Source organism: Gymnoscopelus microlampas (genome assembly GCF_963454915.1).
Source record: "Gymnoscopelus microlampas genome assembly, chromosome: 5".
NCBI lineage: Eukaryota > Metazoa > Chordata > Actinopteri > Myctophiformes > Myctophidae > Gymnoscopelus > Gymnoscopelus microlampas.
The window spans coordinates 36,046,760-36,073,510 of record NC_139942.1 but is presented as its reverse complement, the minus strand read 5'-3'; the positions used below and the strand labels follow the sequence as shown (position 1 = coordinate 36,073,510).

Sequence of the window (26,751 nt, the reverse complement as noted above, 5' to 3'; positions counted from 1 at the left end):
TACTTTTACAGCACCAGGAGGCGGTACTAATCGAGGCGGGGGTGGTTGTCTCCGCCCATAGCAAAGCCACGAAGAAGAAGAAAGCAATAACAGGAAACGGTAAAGTTTAGCAGCAGCAGGTTTCTGGTCATTGTGGTCAGTAGGTTTCTGTATGTTACAGTGGGAGGTAATAGACGAATGATGGGGCTGTTAGCGAAGAATAACAACCTGTTTCCATGTCTCCTATTCCTTCTCTTGGCGGTGGGACATTATCAATGGGTAAGTTTGTTGACGTTCGCTTTTCTCCCGACTTAAAAAGATGACCCTGCTGTAGCTTATTATCATCATGTGAGCCTGTTGGCGTCATGATGTGTGTGATGGTGTTGTTGTTTTGTGTGCGACTTATGTTAACTCATAGTTTGTAAAACGAGGGCTGCTGCTGTAGTTGTTATTATTATGAACCGCCTGTCTTACTGTAGGGAGATGAACAATCATGTGGTTAGCTAGCTGAACTGTCGTCATAGCACACCGGCTACAGCTTGGATAACAGTATCCCTGGGGCTGGAATAACCAGTGATGGAAGAAGTACTCGCATTTTTTACATATACGTAAAAGTATCAATACCACAATGTTAAGATACTCTGTTACAAGTAAAAGTCCAGAATTCAAAATGTACTTGAAGTAAAAGTACTATTGTACTATACTAAGTATTGGCATCAAAATATACGTACCAAAAGTAGAAAGTACTCATTATGCAGAACATTGGAAACACTCTCCACTCCACTCCAGTAAAGTGAACATTCCTGTGTAAGTGTACTTAAGTCCAGCACTTAAGTAAATGTACTTACTTTACACCACTGCCTGGAACACATTGCACACATGTGTCTTGTCGTCAAGATGCGGCTGGTTGGGATGACGACAACACTGTGGAATGTGTTGCTGTTCCCCTTTTTGAAGTGACAGCCATCCATCCAGTCCAACACAAGAATTGACATTATAAAAATGATACTCTAATAGCAGTGGTTCTCAAACTTTAAAATGACAAGGTCTCCCCTTAACTCTGACAGTGTACAAATGACTGTCAGAGTTACAGACTTGTAAGGGTCCATTTAGACCCCCCTAAAGGAACCCACAGAGTCCCTGGAATCCACTTTGAGAACCACTGCTCTATAGCTGGCAATAATCCTCTGACATAATCCTCTGACACAACCCAACCTAGATAGATGGGTAGGTAGCAATACACAGTAACATCCGGCATGTTAATACTGAGAGTTTACAAATTAATTATAATCTCTTGAGTTACAAATGGATACATTTATCATTGATGATGTTACTGTGTGTGTGTGTATGTACATGTACACTCTATTTGTGAGCACACATTATTTGTTATTACATCACACACAAAAAGACAGTCAATGCGTGAGGGTTTAGTGTCCACTCTAGCCCTAGAATGGCTGGGATATTACATACATTTTAATGTGTTATCTGGAATACATGAAATGTATGTAATATCACAGCCATTCTAGGGCTAGGTCAACTCCAGTCCAAATTCAGTTTGATTTGGTTGGATAATGTTATCACTTATCATCGTCACTTACTTAAACATTGTCCTCACTTCACCTCTGTTTTGCTTGTTTGGGGGTCTTTTAGTATTCATATCGATAACTATGTCAATATGTAGGTTAAGGCTACAGAGCAAAGTCTATTCTAAACAAAGCTGAAACTGCACATTGGTTATGTTGATAAGTTGCCAAACGTGTGATGCTATTCGACTGTTGATGGCCCAAAAATAATGGCTTACAGGGCAGGAGACTGAGGTCTTACAAACAGTATTCTAGAATGCACTGACATGCACCAGGTCACAGACTCTTTTCTTTTTTTTTTTTTACGTTCATCTTTGTTTCACTGGTAAAATTGGCCTGTTTCATTATAATCCGTCTTTAAAATGGCTCCACTGAAAAAAAAACGAAGAATGGGACTGTGGCTTAGTGATTTATACTATAAGCACGTACACTCATCAAGGTTCAATAATACTCTACAGCCGGCTGCTTGTAGGCCTGAAGACATGGGGCTTGTAGTTTGACTTTGGAGAAATTGTTGGCAAAATTGAAGTGCAAAGTTATCTCATGATAGTTTATATATTAAAGCATATTTCAAGACCATACTCTTGAATTTATCGAGACTTAACAATTACCTCATGACATGAAGCACACCTGTACGGGGGAAAACACGCCCCTTACAGGGAGAAACGGCAACAGAAACTGGCTTTAGGTGGGCAGCGATCTGCCTTGACCAGTTTGGAGGGGTGTGTGTGTGTGTGTGTGTGTGTGTGTGTGTGTGTGTGTGTGTGTGTGTGTGTGTGTGTGTGTGTGTGTGTGTGTGTGTGTGTGTGTGTGTGTGGGGGGGGGGGGGGGCAGTTAGGTCATTTGATAACTTTCTTTTATCAGCCTGTCCAAAGAAACCTAGGGTTATTCTTATTTCCTCCATTAGGATGTGTAGTAGGCAGCTCTGAGATTACAGAGAACTAATTTCTTCCAGTTTGGTGAAACCAAAGTAGTCAGCTCCCAGCCTGTTACCTGGATGGTTGGTTGCACTTGTCAGTACCTCTGGAAAAAAATAAAACATCTTTTATGGAAATAGTGGCATTTGAATGGTGGCCTTGAACCTGACTAGGCCAGAGGGTAAGCGGTAGCCCAAGTCATAAAACATTGTGCAAGCAAAGTGAAGTTCCCTAACGCACCCCTTTTTTTTCCCTCTGAGAGAAATAGGACCACGTGCAAGAGGGCTAAAGCTGAATAGTCAGCTAACTGAAGAGCTGGTTTGACAGATTGCAGACCAGCTGCAAGATTTATTTTGCAGCGGCAAACTTCAGTCCATTCAGATGTTTTATTTTTGTTAGGATAACATTTTCCCCCAACAAATTATACACTAGTACAGATTTATAATTTTGTCAAGTATCAAAGCCAAATTATAGTGTATAGAGTAGTTTTTCCATTTTTTAGGAAGCTTCAGTCAATAAAAGCTGCTAAGCACATGATGCAGTCAGCCTGCACTCAGCACAAATATTTGGATACCTCAGGTCTGTTGAGACTCGAGAGATAATGCCAAGCCATCAAATGCCAAGTAAAAATTATTTGCAGAAGTAAGATTTTTTAATTATAGACACTACAGGTTCTGTAAACAAAGGTGGAAATGAAACATGACCAAAGATAGATCTGGTTAAACTGTTATCAAGCTCACAATGCCTTGCACATTGTGAGCTTGTAGATGGTCTATTTTCTGTTCGCGACACGGCATACATCTACAGTAAGTATAACCCAGGTGAAACACAAGTGTAGCCCTGGTTTGGTCCTTTGGTTCAGCTATGATAACGCATGCTGTATGTGGGCTCTATCCAGGGCAGACATTGTAAATCATGTAAAATGCAAATTGGTGTTATGCTCCATATCTTAACTAGATAATTGTATTCAGTGTTTCTGTCCATATAGCATCTTGGTTGAACTATGACACTGTAATAAGAAGTTGGAAATGGAGACTGTCTGCAGAGTTCATGAAACATGAACATGAAACTGCCAAATGGATTTGAGCCAAAAGCACACAAGAGAAATGATTGTCCAGTAATGTGTTGCCTTTTGTCTCAGGTTCAGGCCCAGCATTGTGTGTGGTATGGTGAGTGTGGAGACTCCAAAGTTGAAGGGAAGAAGTACAACTGCAATTACACTGGTCCGCCCATAGCGCTGCCTGCTGAAGGCAATGAACTTCTCACGGTATGTACCCCTCACCCCCTCCCCCCTCTCAACACTGGAACCAAAATTCTGAATCATATTCAAGTGGCACTATACTGTATTTGCCTACCACTCATGATGCTCACTGAGGATGTGTTTGGTTTTCATGTAGGAGCTGTGTCCTGGATATGTCTATGGAAACCAAAGCTTGTGCTGTGATGTTACCCAGCTCAGTACGCTCAAACGGAGCCTACAGGTGCCTCTTCAGTTCCTGTCTCGGTATGATTATGGCTGTAATGTTAACCAAGCGATCACATGGTGACACACTCCTACATTCACTTAAAAATGATGATAAAAAGCAAATTAAATAAATACAAAAATAAATTCAAAATGTTTAGTACTGTACACGTTCCCATACTGTATATGGTTTATATTTTGAGAGGCTTTGATTTGCAAGCACCAAAATATATGTCAAAAAAGGTTTAATTATTTCCATGAGCCTGTTTCTTATGATTCAGTACATACAGTATGTTGGCAAGTAGTGTTGTCCGTATTTTTGTTGACTCGCTGTCTTCATTTCTATTTAAGATTTATGGTCACACTTTAACATCTTTTATAGTCTGGAGAGGTCAATGAGGACAACATTTTACACAGCTTGATTATCTCACTGCTACTGTGTGCAGATGCCCTGCCTGTTTCTTCAACCTGATGAACCTGTTCTGTGAGCTGACCTGCAGCCCCCACCAGAGTGAGTTCATGATGGCCACCGAGTTTAGCCCAGAACCCGCACTTAACAAGTCCGATGTCGATGTGAAAGCAGTGCAGTACTACATTGGACAGACATTTGCTAATGGTAAGTTCGTACAGCGGCGGTCTGGTCACGTAATGTAATTTCTTTCCTTTTCTTTTTCTACTTAAACTACTACTACTACTACTTCATTGACAGGGGTCCCACAGGGGTCTGTACTTGATCCCCTCCTTTTTTCCCTCTACACCAAATCTCTTCCCTCAATTGCAGATCTACATGCATTTACACGTTGCGTTGCAAGTGCCGAATGTTATGTCTATTATGACATGCTCAGAATTGGAACCCTAAGGTTCATGGCATTAAAAGGATATTTCACTTTCCCCCAAAATTGGGTCATTTTATCGTCTACTCAGGCTTTTGTGAGCCTACCAGACATTTTTTATGAATATCGAATATCTAAATACTGAATCAAGCAACTTAAAAACTGTCTGGTAGGCTCACAAAAGCCTGAGTAGACCATAAAATTACCCAATAAAAAAAAAAAAAGTGAAATATCCCTATACGTGAAATAATGCCAAATAGTAATGAAAGGTGCTAGGTGCTATTCCTATGACATGGTCAGGACACATGGGAACAAGTTGTACTTTACTACTCGACACATTTATCTGTGCACGTCAGATGAATGTGCTGACTAGTAAACTACATCACTTCCTTACTTACACTCATGCGCTCCCTCGTGCTACCCTGGGGTGACTAATGGTTGCTATTGTCCTATATTTAGCAAATGGAACTACATATGACCGCCCCTTGCTTATCAAGTCATGCTTTTATACACCTACCATGCAGAGGGGTTTTGCTTTCTTTTATCCTGAGGTGTTTTGTTTTATCAGCCCCATTAGTTCTTTATCTTACATGCACATAAAACATTTCCTTAATTTCTCATCTTTCTGGTTTTACCAGAAGATACCCAGTTTTGCTAGAGGATATGTTGCACATATGAGCTTCAGGAAGTATTATCTCAGTAGGTGTCCTAACCAATACCAGGGTCTATTTTTCTCAATGAGCAGTTACAACACCAACCACGGCATTGTTGTTGCACAACTAAACCGCAACCTGCAGTGGGAATGGGGTTGTCGGGTGGGGCATTGTTGACATTCCATGGTTCAAAGATAAGTTAAGTCTGATGTCTTTACATTTCGCAGCCATGTACAATGCTTGTAAGGACGTAGAGAATCCTTCTACCAACGTCAAGGCCCTGTCACTGCTGTGTGGTAAAGAGGCCAAGGACTGCAACGCCACCAACTGGATCCAGTTCATGTTTGACATCAACAACGGCCAGAGTCCTTTCTCCATAATCCCCATATTCTCAGGTAAATCGCTTTTAGTACTACAGTAGATTACTTTGTTGTCCTATATAGCCATCACTGCAGTGCAAACATGACTGCAGCAATATCTTTGAGAACGACATTATGCATACATCTCTACTGTTACCATCATCACCGTGACTCGTTTTGCCGTTTTGTTGTTGCAGATGTCCCAGTGTCTGGCTTCACTCCCATGAACAACAGGACGTTCGCCTGCACAGAGGGCCTGGAAGATGGCTCAGGTCCCTGTTCCTGTCAGGACTGCAACGAGGCCTGCGGCCCCAAGCCAGTCCCCCCTCCTCTGCCTCCTCCCTGGACTATCCTTGGCATCGATGCCATGTTTGTAATCATGTGGATCTCTTATTTGTGTTTCCTCCTCATCTTCATCGCCGTTGTGCTGGGAGCCTGGTGCTACAGGTAAAGAACCAGGACATACCAGTGACGTGTCTCTCTCTTTTATTGTGTGTAATCTATAGGTTATGGTGTGCATTCATGGTTTGTCCTGCATGGACCCATATCACACACAAAGCCATGCATACTTTTCAAGGCTCAATAACAACAACTAAGAAGAAAGTTGGACAATATATTTTGACGTTGTTGTATATTTTTCTTGCATACAGGAAAAGGACAATCATGTCTGAATATGGCCCTATACTGGACAGCAACAACCCAATGTCTCTGAACAATGACAACCCTGACCAAGGTACAGTAATTTACTGTATGCTCGAAGTAATCACAAAGCAACTTTTGCGGTCAAACCTTAAGGGCCTGAAGTGAACACACCAAGGTGTTGTCAGGCAATCGGGCCATTAAAGTGTGTGTGTGTGTGTGTGTGTGTGTGTGTGTGTGTGTGTGTGTGTGTGTGTGTGTGTGTGTGTGTGTGTGTGTGTGTGTGTGTGTGTGTGTGTGTGTGTGTGTGTGTGTGTGTGTGTGTGTGTGTGTGTGTGTGTGTGTGTGTGTGTGTGTGGTGTGCACACTCATTTCTGGTGAATGAGATGACTTTTATTTGTAATCTTGGATTTAGCTTCTGTAGTTGTGTGCCTCATAATGACCTTGGTCAAACATGACAAACCAGAAAAAACAAAGACATAGGGCTACACATCTACTGGCAGTGGGTGGTCGTAGTAAGAATTCAATCGCCTAGTTTTTGCCAAGTTTTCCATGTTTGAAAACACTTGCATAATATGCATGCTAATTTTGGTGCAAAGGGCCAAAGGCGTATAAAGTTATTTCCTCTCACACAGACAATGGCTGTCCGTCCTATGCATTGTGTTTTATATGTGAGAGATCAAACATCATCACCCAAACTGATCTCCCAACATAGTTAGGACAAGGCAGCTTGGTCTGTTAAGACCTTAAAAGGCGACTTTGCAGTTGTAAATTAGCCTGGTAAACCCTCCCTCCGGAAATCTCATTTCCATTTGACTTCAGGAGAGAGTCTGGGCTGAACCGCCTTTCTGCAATAATCGCTCTGTTCTCCGAACCGACGAGCCTATCAGCGTCGTCGCACATCGTTCTGTGATTGACAGCGACAGCTGGCCAATCAGGTGGCGAGTTCGAGTGAGCCCGAATGAAGCCGAGTGCAGCCTGAGAGCCGCCGACAAAAGACGAACGGCAGCCATTGTTGTTGTCCGAGTGCCGTCACTTCTTAGTTTCGTTCTTAAAACGGTCTCAAACTTCTTTTTTGAGGCACGGAATTTACTATTAACATATCGTTTGGATAGAATTTAGTTGTTTAACTTCATATATGTGGTCAATTAATCATGACAGAGCCTATTTAAAAATATAAATTTAGAGAACCGGCAGGGGCGGGGAGTGACACGCATGTATCCCAATAAGGCAACCTATTTTCGGCATGGCCGTCCCAAAAGTCCCGTTGCGTCACATAGTCTGGAGCTCGTCAACATGAACTGCTGATTGGTTGAAGGGGAAAAACGATCATTGGTTGAAGGGGTTGTCAGTCAACGGTATTACTCCCGCCCAACTCCAGCCCACAGCGATTATTGCAGAAAGGCGGTTCAGGCCAGACTCTCTCCTGAAATCAAATGGAAATTAGATTTCCGGAGGGAGGGTTTACCAGGCTAGTTGTAAATATCAAACATAATATTTCCCAATGTGATAGGATTAAAGGTCGGCTAAATTGCCCTTTCACTCGGCACCCTCTGATCTGAACATAATCCTGGTGTCTCCCTCTGTCTGGCTAGATGCAACATGCTGTGAAACACTTGGGGAGCGCTTTGAGAATGCCCTGCGGCTCCTCTTTACCGCTTGGGGCTCTTACTGCGTGCGGCAGCCCCTGGTGGTTATACTGTCAACCCTGGTTGTGGTGGCAGCCGCCTCGTCAGGCCTGGTCTACATGCGCATCACCACCGACCCCGTTGAAATCTGGTCAGCCCCTGATAGCCGAGCACGCCAAGAGAAGGACTTCTTTGACAGCCACTTCGCGCCCTTCTTCAGAACCGAGCAGCTCATCATCACCACGCCGCTCAACAGCACCTTCACCTTTGAGCCCCAATTTGGATCCAATGTGCCTTTTGGAGCCATCTTGGACAAGGACATCCTACACCAGGTGATCCACGGAGAGGGATCGTGAGCACAAACGATTTAGCGTGCTGGGCGGTTATGGGGGGATAAAATAAGCATGTCTTCTCAAATACACGCTTACAGGTTCTACATGATCAAGATCAGCTATCATTGTTGTGTTGGGTTTTGTGTTGCTCATTTGGTTCTTCTGGACAACTAGGTGCTGGATTTGCAGCTAGGCATCGAGGGCCTTGTGGCCGAGTACGACGGGCAGAACGTGACCCTCGAGGATATTTGTCTGGCTCCTCTGGCCCCGTACAACAATAACTGCACCATCCTCAGTGTCCTCAACTACTTCCAGAACAGCCATGAAGTGCTGGACCACATCAATGGAGATCTCCCGTGGATAATCTATGCTGACTTACACACTCACTTCCTCTATTGTGTCAGGTGGGAATGTGTTTCTTTGTGGTATCATTTTGGAGGAAAATGAAGTTTCATCCTCTGGTTTAAATTTCCTTCAGATTTGAGTAGAAGTCTCCCATGAGTAGAATGCTGTGAGAGGTTGGAGGACAGTCTGGCATGCTCACTTGACATTATTGCTTATGATTTTCCAAAGCGTTACATTTGTTTTTATTTTTGAGGAGACTATTGGTTTCAGGAAGGCATGAAAATCAACTTGAAAATTGCATGAGATAGGTAATCCAACATACTAAATTTTGTTGTCAAAGTGAAAGGGAAAAGGTCAGAATTTAAGGTTGGACCTCAACAGCTGTATTTGAGTAAACACTGAAATTCTGATGCAAGAAATAGAGCCAATCATTCATGCTTCCTCATTTTTGTTGGCTACTCTGTTGTCACACAAAGAGATATACAGAGAACCTGCAGCGATGGATGGTCTTATGATTAATTTCCTCAGAGAAGAATGAGCTGCACTCATAGCTGGGGTTGATTGGATGATGACTCGTTCGATAATGACTAATCTCTCCATGACTTCATGGCCTCTTTGTCTCTTCTTCTTTTCAGTTCTCCAGCATCCCTTGATGACATGACTGTCCTTCATGACCCTTGTATGGGCACCTTTGGAGGCCCTGTGTTCCCCTGGCTGGCTTTGGGGGGTTACGACGGTGAGCTGAAGTCACACAAATGGGATAAGGAAACGTTAACGGAGGATGCGCTACAGAACGTACTCTCTAAATTCCAATTGTTGCATCATTTTTGTCATATTTTTTCCAAGTTTAAATGTTTTACTGCTCACACAAGAAGTCACTGTTTGGGTCATCGACCCCGTACTGGATGTATTTTATTTATGAATACTTTCAAAGAGGTCAATCTTATGCTCCGTTGACACTAGTGGTGACAAAACAGGCCAGCTACATTGCTGCCTCTGATTCATCATCGTGGTTTGGATATGCAGTACATTGGCTGAAATAACCCATTGAAATATTATTTTTGTTTTAATTATGGCTTCTATTCGGCTGTGTTTATTACATGGCCTGACTGTGGCACTTTTCTCGTTCCTCCTTCATAGGCACTAACTACAACAACGCCACGGCTCTAGTGATCACGTTCCCCGTCAACAACTACCACAACGACACAGTCAAGCTGGGCAAAGCTCTGGCATGGGAGAAAGAGTGAGTCATTAAAATCCATAAGAGAGCGGGCAGAAGTTGTTTATTCCCCATCAGGGCTACTTTTGCTCAAAGATAGATTCCTTTGCATTCATGTTATTATATATTGTGTGTGTGTGTGTGTGTGTTTCAGATTCATCCGTTACCTGAAGAGCTACAACAACCCCAACCTGACGGTAGCGTTTAACTCGGAGAGGAGTATAGAGGATGAGATCGACAGGGAGAGCGCCAGTGACATCAGCACCATATTAGTCAGCTACATCATAATGTTTGTCTACATCTCCCTGGCTCTCGGTCACATCCAAAGCCTCAGGCGACTGATGGTGAGACGCTCCCCTTAGTGTTGCAATTGTCCTCGATTTTGTTCAGTGTGTCATAGTGTTACCGTCCCATCCTAATGGTGGAATGGGTTCAAAGTCGTTTCGGTGGTTTGCACTTTGCTAGCCAAATCACACAGCAAAATCCTGAGTGTTGATTTAACCCTAACGGGTGTATTTTTACAGCACACTCTAAGAGTTGACCAGTTAAACCCTTTATGCTTTGTTGACCGGAGTCCCCCAGGGGTCTACACAGTTTTTTTTAACACTAAATCTCTTCGCCAAAGATCTACAAGCTTGATACTTTAATGAGCTTGTGTTCACCCCCGAATAGTGACGCTAGGGTCCATGTGTTTGAATCAGTAGTCAGGATTTGGCTGTGTAAACATTGAAGGTTGATTCATTCAAACGTCACTCTTACTCAAACATGACCTACGAACTCAGAAATGTTCAGCGATGGAGTGAAACCAGCCTGACACGCCTGACGAGTTCTTGGAGCTGGTATACAGTATGACTGACTCATTGGCTTTGTGCCAATCTAGGTGGACTCTAAGATTTCTCTGGGGATAGCGGGCATCCTGATCGTGCTGAGCTCCGTGGCCTGCTCTCTGGGCATCTTCAGCTACGCCGGCATCCCTCTCACCCTCATCGTCATCGAGGTCATCCCCTTCTTGGTGCTGGCTGTGGGCGTGGACAACATTTTCATCATAGTGCAGACATACCAGGTTACAAATGATTTCTTCACCAAAACCTTTGGGTTATGTAAATGTGACAATTTTAGGGCAACATCAATGTGTGTTTGTGTGTGTACACAGAGGGATGAGCGCATGCATCAGGAGGAACTGCACCAGCAGATCGGTCGTATCCTTGGAGACGTAGCCCCCAGCATGCTCCTGTCCTCCCTGTCTGAGACTGTGGCCTTCTTCCTCGGTACTGTCACACTACACCCCCGTTTTTTAAACTGACACATAATGATGATAAGAAAAATAAGATAATGATTTTTATAAAAGTTATATAACGAGTATGCTGACTTTGGCAGGAGCCCTGTCTGACATGCCGGCGGTGAGGACATTCTCTCTGTTTGCCGGCTTGGCCGTCTTTATTGACTTCCTGATGCAGATCAGCTGCTTTGTCAGCCTGTTGGGCCTGGATGCCAGCAGACAGGAGGTGAGAATGAATGTGGTGGTATTTAGGACTGTGGTGCTGAGGGGGCGGTGATGACTCACAGGAAGAACAAGGCGGGAGCCATTACAGGGTATCTGAGGTGTGTGCCCATTAGATGAAGTGAATTAGAAGGCCTGCAAATTGTAATAGCCTGAGTTAATAGCCTAAGTGCTCTATTATGTTATCAGATGGGGAAAAAATCTAGTTCTACTTAATCCTGCATAATTTGTATACTCACAACTCCTTTTTCTTAACTAGATATGCCACATACATTTTTTTTACCATCTATATTATGGAACCATTGTTTCTATAAAAACGATTGTGATTATATACAATTGTTCAATATATCATCATTTTAGGGGCCATAAACGAGCTATAGAAAAATGTTCAGCTCTATATAGAATATTGAAATTAATTGTATTGTGGTGTGTTGTGTTTGTAGGGGAATCGGCTGGATATTATTTGCTGTGTGAAGCTTCCAGAAGGTCAGGGAGAAAAGACTGATGGCTTCCTCTTCCGCTTCTTCAAGAAGATATACGCCCCCTTTATCCTCAAGGAGTGGGTGCGACCCATAGTAGTAAGTAATCCAATGATGCTTTTGATACTGAAGAACATAAATGATGATCAGCTCTCCCACATGCCTTCTATGTCTTCTGAGTACCAAATCGGGCTGCTCATTTTGCTCAAAATGTTTTGTGGTAGTTTAGTCGAGATTACAACGATTCTGTAACCTCTCCTCCCTTTGTTTAGGTTGCAGTGTTTGTGGGGATGCTCTCCTTCAGTATTGCTGTGGTGAATAAAGTAGAGATCGGACTGGATCAGAAACTCTCCATGCCGGATGTAAGTCTGTGTAGTTCTCGTCAAGATCGTTGTCCTCATACGTTGTACCTGAGAAGTCTCGTTGTGTTGGTGATTTCAACATTGTGCCACTGCCAGACAGCAAATGGAGAACAATTAAATACATTGAGAATAACATTTTAGAGTTGGGTTTTCATTGAGCGTTATCTTCCAAGTGGAAGAACGCGAATGTCCTACTGCATGTCAAACAGTTCAATTCCTAGACATATTTCAGATTTTATTTTCACATCTGTCATGTTTTGTGAAATGAAACTTTCTGTTCCTTTTGCCTAGAACTCCTGTGTTTCACTACTATACATACAGTTCTATTCCTAGACATATTTCAGATTTTATTTTCACATCTGTGATGTTCTGTGGAATGAAACTTTCTGTTCCTTTTGCCTAGAATTCCTGTGTTTCACTACTATACATACCTTCCTCTCTTTCTGTTCTGTTTGCCTAGGACTCCTATGTGTTGCAGTACTTCAAGAACCTGACAACATACCTCCACACTGGCCCTCCGGTGTACTTTGTTGTGGAGGAAGGGATCGACTACACCAGCCTGGACGGTCAGAACAGTGTGTGTGGAGGAGTGGGTTGCAACAACAACTCCCTAGTCCAGCAGGTCTACTACTCCTCACTCATCAGCAACTAGTAAGAAACGAGTAACTATTCAGTTACAACAGACAATTTGTTCAAGACAAAAGTTACCGTTTGTACTATGTAAGATCAGTCTATACTAAATGAGGAGATTTTGCTGAAAAATTGTTAGTAGGGCTTGAGTGGTTGATCAGACTAGTCGATTTAGCTGATAAAATGTAGAAATGTTTTTAGTTGGAATTTTTGGCCTCAATTTGTTGCAGCCCTGACTTCAGAGTTTTAATTTCACTCTTTTGCTCGCAGCACTACTGTTGCCTTCACACCATCCTCCTGGCTCGATGACTACTTTGACTGGGTGAAGCCCCAGTCATCCTGCTGTCGATACTTCAACTCCACGGGGGCGTTCTGCAACGCCTCAGGTAAACCATTAACCCACCCACCGCATTCCACATGCTCTTCTCCTCTTTTAAACCCTTCTGTCATTCTCTGCTGACTCCATATGTCACCCGTGCTTGTGTTTTTAAAAAGCAAGAGGAAGTTGTTTTCTACAATAAAATAGCCAAGTAGCACATGATTGACATTTGTGCTATTTAGTTGAAATTGGATTCCTATTATTAAACTTTCCCTTGTGATTCTTTTTGGAAGGACTGTTATGTTTAAGGTGTGAAGTGTTCACAGAGGAAATCAAGCACTCATTGGAAGCATCCTCTTGGTTTAGTGCCCTGAAAAATGCTGTGATTTTGTTTTGCTCTTTTAATATTTTAATATTTGATTTAATATCCTTTCCCCCCCCCCGCTAAATTACATAATACAATGTACTGTAGCTTTTGGGCTTTTTTCCTTTTCTATCCAAAGTAACTTTTTAAGTCTCCTAAGATTCAGTCTGTGAATCAATGTGATGACTAACAGATATCCCTGTTATCAAACATACAGTAACTCTAGCAACAGTTTCAGTAACCGCCCACATCTTATTGCTTGGTCTGGTGGAAATTCTGTGATGCTGTGTTTTCCAGTGGTGGATCCATCGTGTCTTCACTGTCGACCCATGACTGCCAGTGGGAAGCAGAGGCCGGAAGGGGAAGACTTCTTGCGGTTCCTACCCATGTTTCTGTCCGACAACCCCAACATCAATTGTGGAAAAGGGTAATTTGTGTTTAAAGAATTATTATTAATGTGTAAGGGTGCAACAGTTAATTTAACAACTCGATTTAATTGATTATTAAAATAAAAGTGTGTGTGTGGAGGGGGTAAATTGGGGTAAATTGCTAGTCTCCTTTCTTCATTTTTTTTCATCCAGTAGGGCTGCAATAGTTGACCACAATTGCTGTGGTCAATTGACAGGTCTTAAACCAAGAGAGGGCCATGACAGTACCACTTCTGATTCCTGTGATACCATTTTTAAATTACATTATGCTATTAATTAATTAATAATACATTATTATATTCCTGCTCAGTTCACCTTATTTGTCCACTTAAGCCGTATATACTTTGTTGTACATTGAATAGTGGAAATAGCTGATCTACCAGCTCAAAACGTGTCGCATTGCGCCACGTTGTGAGGTCTGGTATTTTCACTATTTTTGAAAAAATGTTAAAGAAAATTTAAAGTTTTTGAAGATTAAAAATGTCTGCTTTTGTGTGCTTCCCCCTAGTGGCCATGCTGCCTACAGCTCTGCGGTGCACCTGTATCCAAATGACACAGGTGTAGGAGCCACCTACTTCATGACCTACCACACCATCCTGCAGAACTCATCAGACTACATACAGGCCCTGAAGATGGCCCGTGTTCTGGCTGACAACATAACGCAGGCTGTGGGCCATAAGGTTTTCCCTTACAGGTAAACCTTTTTTAATCGGAGCAAACAAAAATGCTTAAACCAAGAAATCTGCTTCCAATCTTCATGCCTTAGCCTAAAATGTGAATTAAGACCTTTGGGTTATAGTCTGTAAATTGTCAGATTTCCATTCATTACAGAAGGAACGCTCACTGTTAGGGAACTGTGAGGTTAAAGGGATACTTCACTTTCAAACATGTTTGGGGTCATTTTATTGCTACTCTGGGTTTTTTGAGCAATTTTTTTTGTTGATCCCAGACAGTTTTAACTCATTGAGTGCCATTAACGTGTTTCACATGTTTTTACCGCTATGGCTCAACGTGCCAATGACGTGTTTGACGTTTTTTTATATTTTTTTAAACATGTCCAGAACCCAAGATATCATCATCTGAAGATTTGCAGCTCCATCCACTCCTTGTTTAACTTAGAAATGAAAAGGGCTGTATCTCACTTCCTAAGCACTTTTTTTTTCTGTGAAAAAAACTCTGGCACTGGGACAACATCATTCTGAAATAATTCTGGCAATTCTGGCACTCAATGAGTTAAGTTGTTTGATTTAGCAATTAGATATTTTATATTCATTTTATCAGACACGCCCCCTTCCTATACAAACCCAAACAACTTCAAACTCTATTTTAACCATGTTAGATTCATTGAAAACACACGTCCTTGGTTCAGGTGACTGATATCGTCTTTATTTATTTTTATTCTTTTAATTTTACAATTATAAAAATACATGGAAAAAGCCATTGAAAAAGCATGACCCCCTCACGTATTAGAAGGACAATATCAGTCAGTTTTCAATTAATATAACATGGTTAAAATGGAGTTTGAAGTTACAATGGGTTGGATAGGAAGTGGGCGTGTCTGATAAAATGAATAACAAATATCTAAATACTGAATCAAGCAACTTAAAAACTGTCTGGCGTGCTCACAAAAGCTTGAGTAGACGTTAAAATGACTACAAACATATTTGAAAGTGAAATATCCCTTTAATTTTTATGGTTGACTATATTATGACAGTTGAGTTTGTTTTGAAATCAAAGTTCAAGGGTGCTATACAATTGTGCCATAGATAACATCGTTCACAGCAACATTTATAGCCCATAGCAAATGTTTGACCGTAACCATTCACTTTATACTTCTAGTCCACTGTATCCTAGATTCCAGAAAGTCTACATGCAGTACAGCACAACACTAACTGATGAATGGGATAACACAGGATAGGATAACACTTTATTAATCCCCCAGGGGGAAATTCAGGGTGCAATACATAGAAATGAAGTTAATATTTTAGGATGGAATAGGATAATATGGCACTACAGTGTAGAGCACAACCAGATGAGTAGAGGCAAATGTTCAACATAAACATCCTTGTCAAGTAGATGGTTTAGATTTGCTCTATTATAACCTTAACAGTATAATTAACTTGGTCTGCTGGATATTCGTGATGAGTACATGCCCTGTAGGTCCTGCTAGCAAGCTTGCTTTAAATAGGCTTTAGGTGAGAGGTTGTGAATGGCAATGAAAGACCAAAAAAATGGGATAGAATCAAACTTTATTAATCCCCAAGGGGGACGTTCAGGGTGGAACAGCAGCAGTGGCACAATAAGATGATTAAAGTAAAAACTGCAAAATAGACAATAAATACAGCATTAAATGCAGTACTAAACCATACAGTAATACGAAGATGCAATAAAAAGCTGTACACACTCGCACCCATGCACATGCTCGCTCGCAAGCACACTCATACACGCATACAAAACAATGCAAACAAGAAAAAAAAACCTCAGAGTGTAGATCTCCACCAGGCCATGTTGCCTACCCAGGGCTGTGTCAGTCATGGGGTGCAGCCATCAGGACACGAGGACGTTTCGTGGGGGGAAATGGGAGTTTGTACGACTGGTAAACTGGTCATGTTCGTGGCGTACCCTATGGGCAGAAGTGAAAGTGTATTTGGAAGGGTGCTCTTTTTAGAGGCCCTTCAACATGCTAATTGCCAATTTGGGGATGATTAGATGTTGCGTTTGTGATATATGGAGGCGGAGGATTATTGAAGCCATAGAAGCCTGGTGGCCAAATATGGCATTGCAATACTTCCGCATTTAGAACGCTACTGCGCATGCTTGTATCGTCTGAAACGCTAGTGCGGCTGTTCTATTGGCTCCTACATTGGAGCCAATCCAGGAAGTAGAGGTACTTCGGGGTGCTTCATGTGCTGGTGAGCAACTTTCATTGAAATGATTAGGTGAATAGGCCGTCCGCTCTCTAGATATACGTATTATAACTCTATGGTAAGACCCCAAAAACGTCAAAACAAGGTCTTAAAAATGTTGTTTCCTGCTTTCCTGGGACCCCACGTTGAGCTCTGTGAATATATGAAACAAGTCGCTTCATGGTCGCTCCTGCTTATCCTCCCTTTGCTCTTCTCTCTCTATAGTGTGTTCTACGTTTTCTACGAGCAGTACCTGACCATCGCCTACGACGCAGCCATGAACCTGAGCGTGTCGCTAGCGGCCGTTTTCGTAGTGACCGCAGTGTTGTTGGGCTTCGAGCTGTGGTCGGCCGTGCTCGTCAGCGTCACCATCGCCATGATCCTGATCAACATGTTTGGGGTCATGTGGCTGTTTGGCATCAGCCTCAACGCTGTGTCCCTGGTCAACCTTGTCATGGTAAAGGCTCAATGATTAGCTGGTCTACAAGTGAAATATCCAGCATGAGGCAGCAGATCTGTTTGTTGTTCAGCTTTCCGCGCGTGACCTTTTTGTGTTTGTGTTTTTGCAGAGCGTTGGCATCTCTGTGGAGTTCTGCAGTCACATCATGCGGGCGTTCTCCATTAGCGTGAAGAGCAACAGGGTGGAGCGAGCCGAGGAGGCTCTGGCCCACATGGGCAGCTCAGTAAGTCTCATTGTTAGCCTCACTTATACTTACTGTAGTTGCTCGTCAACTACAGTACAGTGATCAAGCTCACAACCAGAGGTGGAAGCCCTGGCAACAAGTAACTGACTTAGATACTGTCTTAGGAACAGCACTGCCTGCCGTTACTATAGCTTTAAGTAGAACTTTTGGATTTTCATGCATGAAGGCAAGTGATGATGCCTTTTTGAGCCTCGTGTGAGCTGTGCACTGTGCCTTGTTTGCAGGTTTTCAGCGGGATCACATTAACCAAGTTTGGTGGCATCCTGATTCTGGCCCTGTCCAAGTCCCAGATCTTCCAGATCTTCTACTTCCGCATGTACCTTGCCATAGTGCTGCTGGGGGCCACGCATGGACTCATCTTCCTGCCTGTGCTGCTCAGCTATATAGGTCAGAACCATCACAAGGCTTTAACAACTTAAACCCTATATACTTCTTCTATACTAGGCCCCCTCCTTTTTTCCAATCTTTCCACCGAAAATAGCTGATCTACCAGCTCACAACGCAAGGCATTGTTGTCTTGTAGATTGGCTATGTTCGCTTAGTTTCATTGCATTTTTGACAGTTATGACATGACCGGGATAGGGACTCTAGGAATCAAGTGTTTAAAATATACATGTACTTGTACAGTACATATAATTTGAGACCAAACAATAGACCATTGACGTGGGAAACCCCACCCCCCTGAGTGTGAAGTAAGAGCAAAATGGCTGCCTTATGAATATGGGATATATAGTATACTTGATAGACTCATAGCTACATTTAACTGCACTAGCTGTTAAACATGCATTCTCTGTCATATCTACTACTACCAGCTGGACAGCATCAACACAAGAATACACAGGGAATCTCTGCATTACATTATCATACATCACACCTTCTGTGTGATTATCCTTGATAATTTTTAGGAATGCACTTTTGAGGGTTTTTTTATTGTCAAAGAAAACTAAGCTACTACCTCAGCACTTGTTACACTTTCACATGCAATCACATGATTTCTGCTGCCACAGTGGCTGCACGTGCATTGAATTGAAATGAAGTGAAGTGGCTCTGATGTCACACTGTTGTGTTAAATCATTTTGCAGGTCCTTCCGCAAACAAAGCAAAGGTGTTGGCAGCCAACAAGCGCTACGCAGGGACAGAAAGGGAGCGCCTCCTCAACTACTAGCACGCTACTTCAGACGTTGAACAATGAACTAACAATGAACTGGCAAAGACCACGTGGGAGTGAGCTTGAGCAGTTTCTGTGATTACTGACACACTCATCATCGCCACTACAACTATGCAAGGATGTAACTCAGGAAACCACTTGGGAGTGAGAGAACCAGAGGCCTTGTCTAAGCTTATAATTGTTGTACGGTATATTTTCCCCTCCTCTGTAGACTGTAGCCACGCCACCATCACCCTCTAGGTCTATGGTCAGTTCAGACTACACTATCTTTGACATGAGTGCCACCTAGCTCGCCATGGAACTGCAATAAGACCGTGTGAAAGTAGGAGAGACGCTACCCTCAACACGAGATGACGGACGGAAGCTTTCAGTCAGCTCCATATGCTAGTCGCTATTTTCTTGCAGGAATCTTAAAAGGGTAACAGTTGACTGTTGTTGTTTTTTATATATATATATACTGTATATAATTTATGTATATGCAACTGGAAAAAATAGAATGTGTAAAGGAAAATGTTTATGAAACGGTTTACTAATGTGGCACTTTTGTAGAACTATTTGATATGGTAAATACATGATTGAGTGTATCACTGTATACGCTAATTTAACTTGAACTAATAATGACAGTAATTACGATAATGGTAGTGATAATATAATGGTTACTAATGGTGGATAACATACTGAAGTTACTGACTGAAACAACCTCATCACTTTTTAGATCAAGGTGGGGGGTAAGAATCAGGATTACAAGGTTTGCCACAGAGCTCTAAATGAGGTCTAATGTTCATTTACATTTACAGCTACAAAACAAAACTGATTGTAGAATGTTAGCGGGCTAACTGTGTAATCCTACATCTTGTAATACCTCTGTGGAAAGCTTTGTTCAAGCTAAAACATTTTGTCATTAAATCTACTGTAAAGCCCCCTCTGGGGACGTTACAAACAACGGAGAAAACGTTTCAGACATGCCTTGCAAAGGAATTTGTTGCTTCACAAGGCACAAAAAGAGTAAATGCGTTCCTCTCAAGCGGAGCGTCCGGCTTTACATATCCTGATTCACTTGTGTCAACGCCCGGCCTCATGTTGCCTGAAATTGTGACTGTTGGATAAGTTCATTAGTTTTCGCAATGGTGTGTTAATCGATTTGAAAGGGGTGATATGTTTGCTGGAGGAGGTCGTAATGCCCAATGTGAGTGTGTGCCAAGGAGCAGTAGCATTCCTTTGTTAAAGCTGCAATCCGTAACTTATTTTATAAAAGGTTAGGTGTAACTTTTAAGAAAGCGAGGTGTCTCTCTACTCTAATATTGAGACATTTAACCCATTAAGACCTGGAACGCATCTGTGTCACTTTTTCATTTGAGCTAAAAAAGCATTATTTTACACTTTGGCTATTCAAAAACAGCAGATCTTGTAGATCTGCAATTTTTTTTAAATCGTTATTTTTTTTGCAAATCTTGAGATTTGAGTTACAAAAGCGATCATTTGTAACTCAAATCTTTGCTTCTGGGGGATTTAACAGTTTTTTTTGAAAAACATGTCGCCATAATATCAGTGGTTCTTTTTTTTCATGTCAAGGACCCCCAAAATGGCATGTATTTGGCCAAGGATCCCCATCTCAAATTATGTTGTTCCAGGGACCCCCCCCCCCCCCCCCCCCCCCCCAGAAGCAAAGATTCGAGTTCCAAATGTTCGCTTGAAAAAAAGTATATTCATTATTCAAAGATTTGCACACATTTTTACGATTTCTCAAAAATAGCAGATCTATCTGCTATTTTTGAATAGCCAATGTGTAAAATAATGCTTATTTTAGCTCAAATCAAGAAGTGACACAAATGCGTCTCCAGGTCTTAAAGGGTTAAACCCTGGTGTTGAGTAGTAATGCCTGAAGCGCATGAGTGCGATTTCTCCCTTGGCCAACCTTTTGGGATTCTTTCTTGAGCAGTAGACCTTTGGTCTCCCATGCAGGAGACCCGGAGTAAAATCCCAGGTTGGATATGAAATTTACCGATTGCAGCTTTATACTTGACATTGGTTGGTTGTCCCATTTTGCAATTGTTTCTTTTTTTTTTGTTCTAAGTACATGTCATACCTCATTCAATGTTGAGCCTGGTACTGGGCAATCTATAAAAGAAAAAAAAAAGCTAACATAAAATTGAAAGAATTAATGACTTATGCTTGTTGACAATGCAGTGCATCGTTGTGGGTGAAACATTTGTCCAGAAGCACACAGTTTTACACACAATTTTACACAAAGGAGAGAAACAAAACCTAGGCTGTTAGGTTTTAATGGTGTGTATGATTTAGTTCTCTACCTAGCCTTGATTGTACTAGGTGTTGTGTTTAAAAAAAAAATGGTACACCACTTTAAATTTTATGACTTTCTTATTTTGTTTGGAATATATATCACCAATACTAATGCATCCATATTTGTTCTTTTTATTTATATCAGTTAAAAGGGAGTTCTACCATTAATCAGTGGTGGAAGAAGTACTCGCAAATACTCTGCTACAAGTAAATGCTATTCAAAATTTTACTTGAGTAAAAGTACAAAACTATTGGCATCAAAATATACCTAAAAGTACCAGAAGTAAATACTCATTACACAGAACAACAGGTTTTCAAAAGATATACACATCTTTAGAAAATAGCTGATCTGTGTCGTACTTGAGTACATGTACTAAATTACTTTACTTGAAAAAAGTACAAAGTATTGACAGAGTAAAACAGACCTGCCAACCCCTCTGTTCTCACCAGGAGAATCCTGTTATTTGACCCCATCTCCTGGACGTCTCCTGTTCTTCCATTTCTCCTGTTCTTATCCTGTTTTGGGGGATTCCACCCTTTTTGTGTGGCCCCTCACTGATATGCAGCCACGGCCATTCATGTTAATTTGATATGCAAATCACAATGGCAGTATTTGATTGTTCTTTTTGTTGGAAGGTGAGTGGGCAAGCTCTCTCTCTCTCTCTCCCTCCCTCCCCCCCTCTCTCTCTCTCTCTCTCTCATTCTCATTAGTGTGGTAGTGTTTTGGCACCTCAAACAACGCTTTCACCTAGAAACTATTCACACTTTTTATAATTCATCTTACTGTGGACACAAATGCTTGAACTTTTTACTTTGAATTGTTTTGTAGTTTTTGAGATATTTAACTTTTAAAACGTACATCTGAAAACTTTGGCACCTCTCTGCTCCTACATACTTTAACTTGATTCACAATTTAAAAATTCCACCTTACTGTGGACATGTATGCTTGAGATTGACACAGTGGTTCTTACTTATCATGTTCACTTGCGTGCTATTCACTGAAAGATTAGATAAAGGTAAAAGCGCCAGGTAAAAGTTGGAGAAAAGATCTGGCTGGATTTGAACCGGTATCCTTCTGGTTGCAAGCCCTGTATCTAAACTACTGCACCACAACGGTTCATGCTCATGCTGTCCACGCGCGTGCTCTTCAGTGAAAGGTTAGGTTCTAGGTGAAAGTGTTTTTTTGAGGTCCCAAAACCTTCCATCCGCCTCCATTATAAATCTCTGAACTTTTAAAGGAGTACAATTCTACAACTATGCAACATTTCAAAGATTCCTTTTCAGGCAAACATGTCCACAGTAAGATGAACATTTTAAAGTATGAATGGGGTTACTAGCAGTAAGTATGTAGGATTAGTAGCCTGTACTCGTTTCCCTTTGAATGTCAGTTTCCGCATTGACAATGCATTGGGCGCCTAAAGTTAAATATCTCCAAAACTACAAATGATTTCAAAGAAAAAATCTCAAGCATGCATGTCCACAGTAAGGTGGAATTTTAAAATTGTGAATGGAGTTTCTAGGTGAAAGTTTTTTTTTTTGTTTTTTTTTTAGGTGCTAAAATCCATCATCGACCTCCATTATAAATCTCGGAACTTTTAAAGGAGTACAATTCTAAAACTATTAAACATTTCAAAGATTCCTTTTCAGGCAAACATGTCCACAGTAAGATGAACATTTTAAAGTATGAATGGGGTTACTAGCAGTAAGTATGTAGGATTAGTAGCCTGTACTCGTTTCCCTTTGCCGTATCCACAATGCATGGGGCGCTTAAAGTTAAATATCTCCCAAACTACAAATGATTTCAAAGAAAAAATCCCAGGCTTGCATGTCCACAGTAAGGTGGATTTTTTTGAACTGTGAATGGAGTTTCTAGGTGAAAGTGTTTTCTTGTGTTTTTTTGAGGTCCCAAATTCTTCCATCGACCTCCATTATAAATCTCTGAACTTTTAAAGGAGTACAATTCTAAAACTATTAAACATTTCAAAGATTCCTTTTCAGGCAAACATGTCCACAGTAAGATGAACATTTTAAAGAATGAATGGGGTTACTAGCAGTAAGTATGTAGGATTAGTAGCCTGTACTCGTTTCCCTTTGCCAAATCCACAATGCATGGGGCGCTTAAAGTTAAATATCTCCCAAACTACAAATGATTTCAAAGAAAAAATCTCAAGCATGCATGTCCGGTCAGGGGATCTTAGTATAATCTCACATTTCAGTCCAATTCACTTTAAAAAAAAATATTTTACTGATTTTCCTTTCAGACCCCAAATTAGATATTGCTCAATTTTTCAAATATTCACTTCCAATTTGAAGCTCAGATTATACTAAAATCCCATAAACCTGTGAAGGAATCTTAGTATAATCTGAGATTCAATTCGAATTCACTTCTCAAGTCTATTTTACTGATTTTCGTTTCAGAACCTAGATAAAACATTGCTTCATTTTTTCAATTTTCTATCCCACCAAAAAAATCAGGAAAATGCTCCATTTTTCTGATATTCTGCTTAGTATTTTGTCTTGTTTTGATTTGGGACTGACACTGAGAAAAGCTCAAAATAGTTTTTTTTTCAAATCTTTCATCCCAGAATAAAAATCAAAGAATGTCTTCATTTTTCCAATTTTCTAGCCTACCCAAAAATCAGGAAAATGCTCCATTTTTCTGATATTCTGATTAGTCTTTTGGCATCTTTTGATTTGGGACTGACACTGAAAAAAGCTCTTAAAAACGGGTTTTGACATTTTTTTATCCCAGAACAAAAATCAAAGAATGGCTTCATTTTTCCAAATTTGTCGCCTACCCAAAAATCAGGAAAATGCTCCATTTTTCTAATATTCTGATTAGTATTTTGGCGTATTTTGATTTGGGACTGACAAAGGAAAACATGTTTTTTTGTCTTTGTTTTTCAAAATGTCAGTCATCTTTAAATCTACATTTTTCATCAAAACAAAGAAGTCACGTGACTATGTGTTAAATCACATGGTCTTTGTCCTTCAAAGTAAAAGTTGTAGTCTAACATGTAAGCAATAGGATCTACAGACAGTCATTAACACCACATGTAATGACTGTACGATGTTGTTTTTAATGCCTTTTCTTTTTAATTTTTTTAGATCAAAGCTACGGCTCACAAAAGTATGTTGCAAGACTATCAAACCTTTGTGGGACATAAAACCGTAAACCCCTTAGAATTATATACTTGTGGTGAGGAAGCTCCACCAGCAGGGGTCATTCATTTTCCCCTTGTGCCTCCCAACTTCACAGCACCTTCATAGTTTTACTGAGGTGCTGTCAACCAAACAATCTTTTTGTTCTTCTATACTAATATTTTTCTTTCACATCAGGATTGACGAGTTCACCCATTTTCAACCTGTCTTCATCTTATACTATATAATTGACAAAAGCTCTGAAAGTTCGTGCGGGGTAAGCAAGCACAGGATCCCTCCATTTGCCCCGAGATTTGCCACAGACTGTTGATCAGAGCTATGGCTATGTTTTAGGCAACTTACCCTACCTCGATCTATGATTGGACTCTCGGTTTGATTGATTATCTGATTTGCCTATCAGACCCTCAGCCTGATCTGGCAGGTTGCCATAGCAACCAGATACAGGAAGTCTGACCTCTTTATAACATGACCGAGGTTGGGAGGTTGGGAGGATGTGACTAGAGGCTATGGCCGCAAAGCAAATCGGGGAGGGAGGAGAGGGGAGGAGAGGAGCCGGGAGGAGAGGGGAGGCCAGAGAAGCCGGACTTCGCATGACGTGTGTGCAGACCTGGCCTATATATTAGGCCTATGATGATTGTATCAGACTGTTAGCCACACCATTGAAGGATGAGGAGGAAATTGACTATTTAGAAGGGATGACAGAGGAAATGTTTGGAGAGTTTGAAGCGGCCCTGACATCTGATGAGTTTTGGACCTCGGATCTAGGGGGTCATAGGCCATATAGGCCAGGTCTGACGTGTGTGCAGACATGGCTAAAGGTTAGGGCCGCAAAGCAAATCAAAGCGGGGAGCCGAGGGGAGACGGACTTCGCATGACGTGTGTGCAGAGCTATAATTAGCCGTCATGGTTCATAAATATCTCTTAGAGAGCATCTTACAGAGCCACGTCACATGTCATTATTGTCTCCGCCAGGAGACATTGTTTGCAATTTCCACATGTCAAGCTAACATTGGTCAAGCCTCACGTGACACGTGACAATACGGTGAAATAGTGTGATCTGATTGGCTAGTGACGTATAGCGGCCTATAAATACATGTGTCACTTTGAAAGAGTCTTAGCCTCTTTCAAAGTGAGGTAAGACAGGAATAATCACGAAATGGCGGATACTGTAACAATTGGATAGGACACTTACACAGACAGGACAGATAGGACACTTATACAGACAGGACGGATAAGACACTTATACAGACAGGACACTTACACAGACAGGACGGATAGAACACTTACATAGACAGGACGGATAGGACACTTATACAGAGGGGCACGGTGGCGCAGTCGGTAGCGCTGTCGCCTCACAGCTAGAAGGTCCTGGGTTCGATTCCCGCCAGGGACGCTGTGGGCGCTGGGGGCGTGTCTTCTCCTCCGCGTCATCAGCGCCCATACCCAGGGTGGGGTTGGCGAAAGGGCCTACTCTGTGTGGAGTTTGCATGTTCTCCCCGTGTCTCCTAGGGTAGTTAATACCCTCACAAAAACATGTAGTAATCCTGGTCACTATACCGCCTCCCCCATGACAGCCGGGGCGCCTGATGGAGGGGAAGGGAACTGGTTGGAATAACGTGTTCCTTCCACGCGCTACGTCCAACCAGGGAAACTCCCCCCTGTCAGGTGACAAGAAGGTCAGTTGGCTCTCATGCACTGAAGGAAGCATGAGCTCGGCCCTGGCCTCCCTGGCTGTGGGGGACTGGTGTAGTGCTGGTGTAGGGCTGGTGTAGCGCCCAGGATCACTTAGGAAATTGGCACCGGGTGAAAAAAATGGGTTACAAAAATCGCGGGATAAAAATTATAAAATAAGAGGACACTTATACAGACAGGACGGATAGGACACTTATACAGACAGGACACTTATACAGACAGGACGGATAGGACAGTTATACAGACGGATAGGACACTTGTGTCATGTTACTTTGACACAGTAACATGTTCTATTTTTTTGAAAGAATTAGAACATAAGAATTAGAACATTCCCAACATTCCCATTTCTCTCCAACCTGCATCTTTCTAAGATTAGGGAAGGACATAATGAACAGAAACCACAAATGCAAACACATTTACAGACAGATGACCTCTCATCACTCCAACTGCCGGCCCATCTGACAGTTTTGATTTTTTCATTAGGACAGCAATTAAACAATAGTAATTCAAGCAATCACATATTCTTATTATAATACAAACTAGTAATAACTAAAGCTTTAAAAGGATATCGTTTGCCATCAGATGTCAGACTTTTTGTTGTCTCCATCTATGGGTATCTCCATTTGGGAAGGCTGTGATCGAATAGGTCACTAAAGTCGGGACTGATGTCAGGATGTCATTTGTATATGTGAGGGAACTTAATTTAACAGACTAAACATCTTTTTTATTTTAAAAGAAAAACCTCTCTGTCACACTTATGCCAGTGTGCCAGCGGTGATCACCCTG

The 26,751-nt window shown here is 41.7% G+C and overlaps 1 protein-coding gene across 1 annotated transcript; it reads left to right on the top strand.

Annotated features, from left to right (window-relative positions):
- Window positions 1-105: 105 nt before the first annotated feature.
- npc1 (Niemann-Pick disease, type C1) lies at window positions 106-20,410 on the top strand. Its single transcript, XM_084058092.1, has 25 exons — window positions 106-258; window positions 3,621-3,746; window positions 3,877-3,983; window positions 4,388-4,557; window positions 5,655-5,822; window positions 5,984-6,233; window positions 6,437-6,519; window positions 8,021-8,385; window positions 8,560-8,789; window positions 9,366-9,466; window positions 9,871-9,973; window positions 10,104-10,293; window positions 10,830-11,012; window positions 11,103-11,217; window positions 11,327-11,454; window positions 11,894-12,028; window positions 12,202-12,291; window positions 12,752-12,942; window positions 13,192-13,307; window positions 13,902-14,031; window positions 14,541-14,726; window positions 17,164-17,395; window positions 17,508-17,621; window positions 17,867-18,029; window positions 18,725-20,410. Exons 1-25 carry the CDS (start codon window positions 178-180, stop codon window positions 18,805-18,807), a joined length of 3,840 nt encoding a protein of 1,279 aa, XP_083914218.1. The 5' UTR covers window positions 106-177; the 3' UTR covers window positions 18,808-20,410.
- The last annotated feature ends 6,341 nt before the right edge of the window (window positions 20,411-26,751 follow it).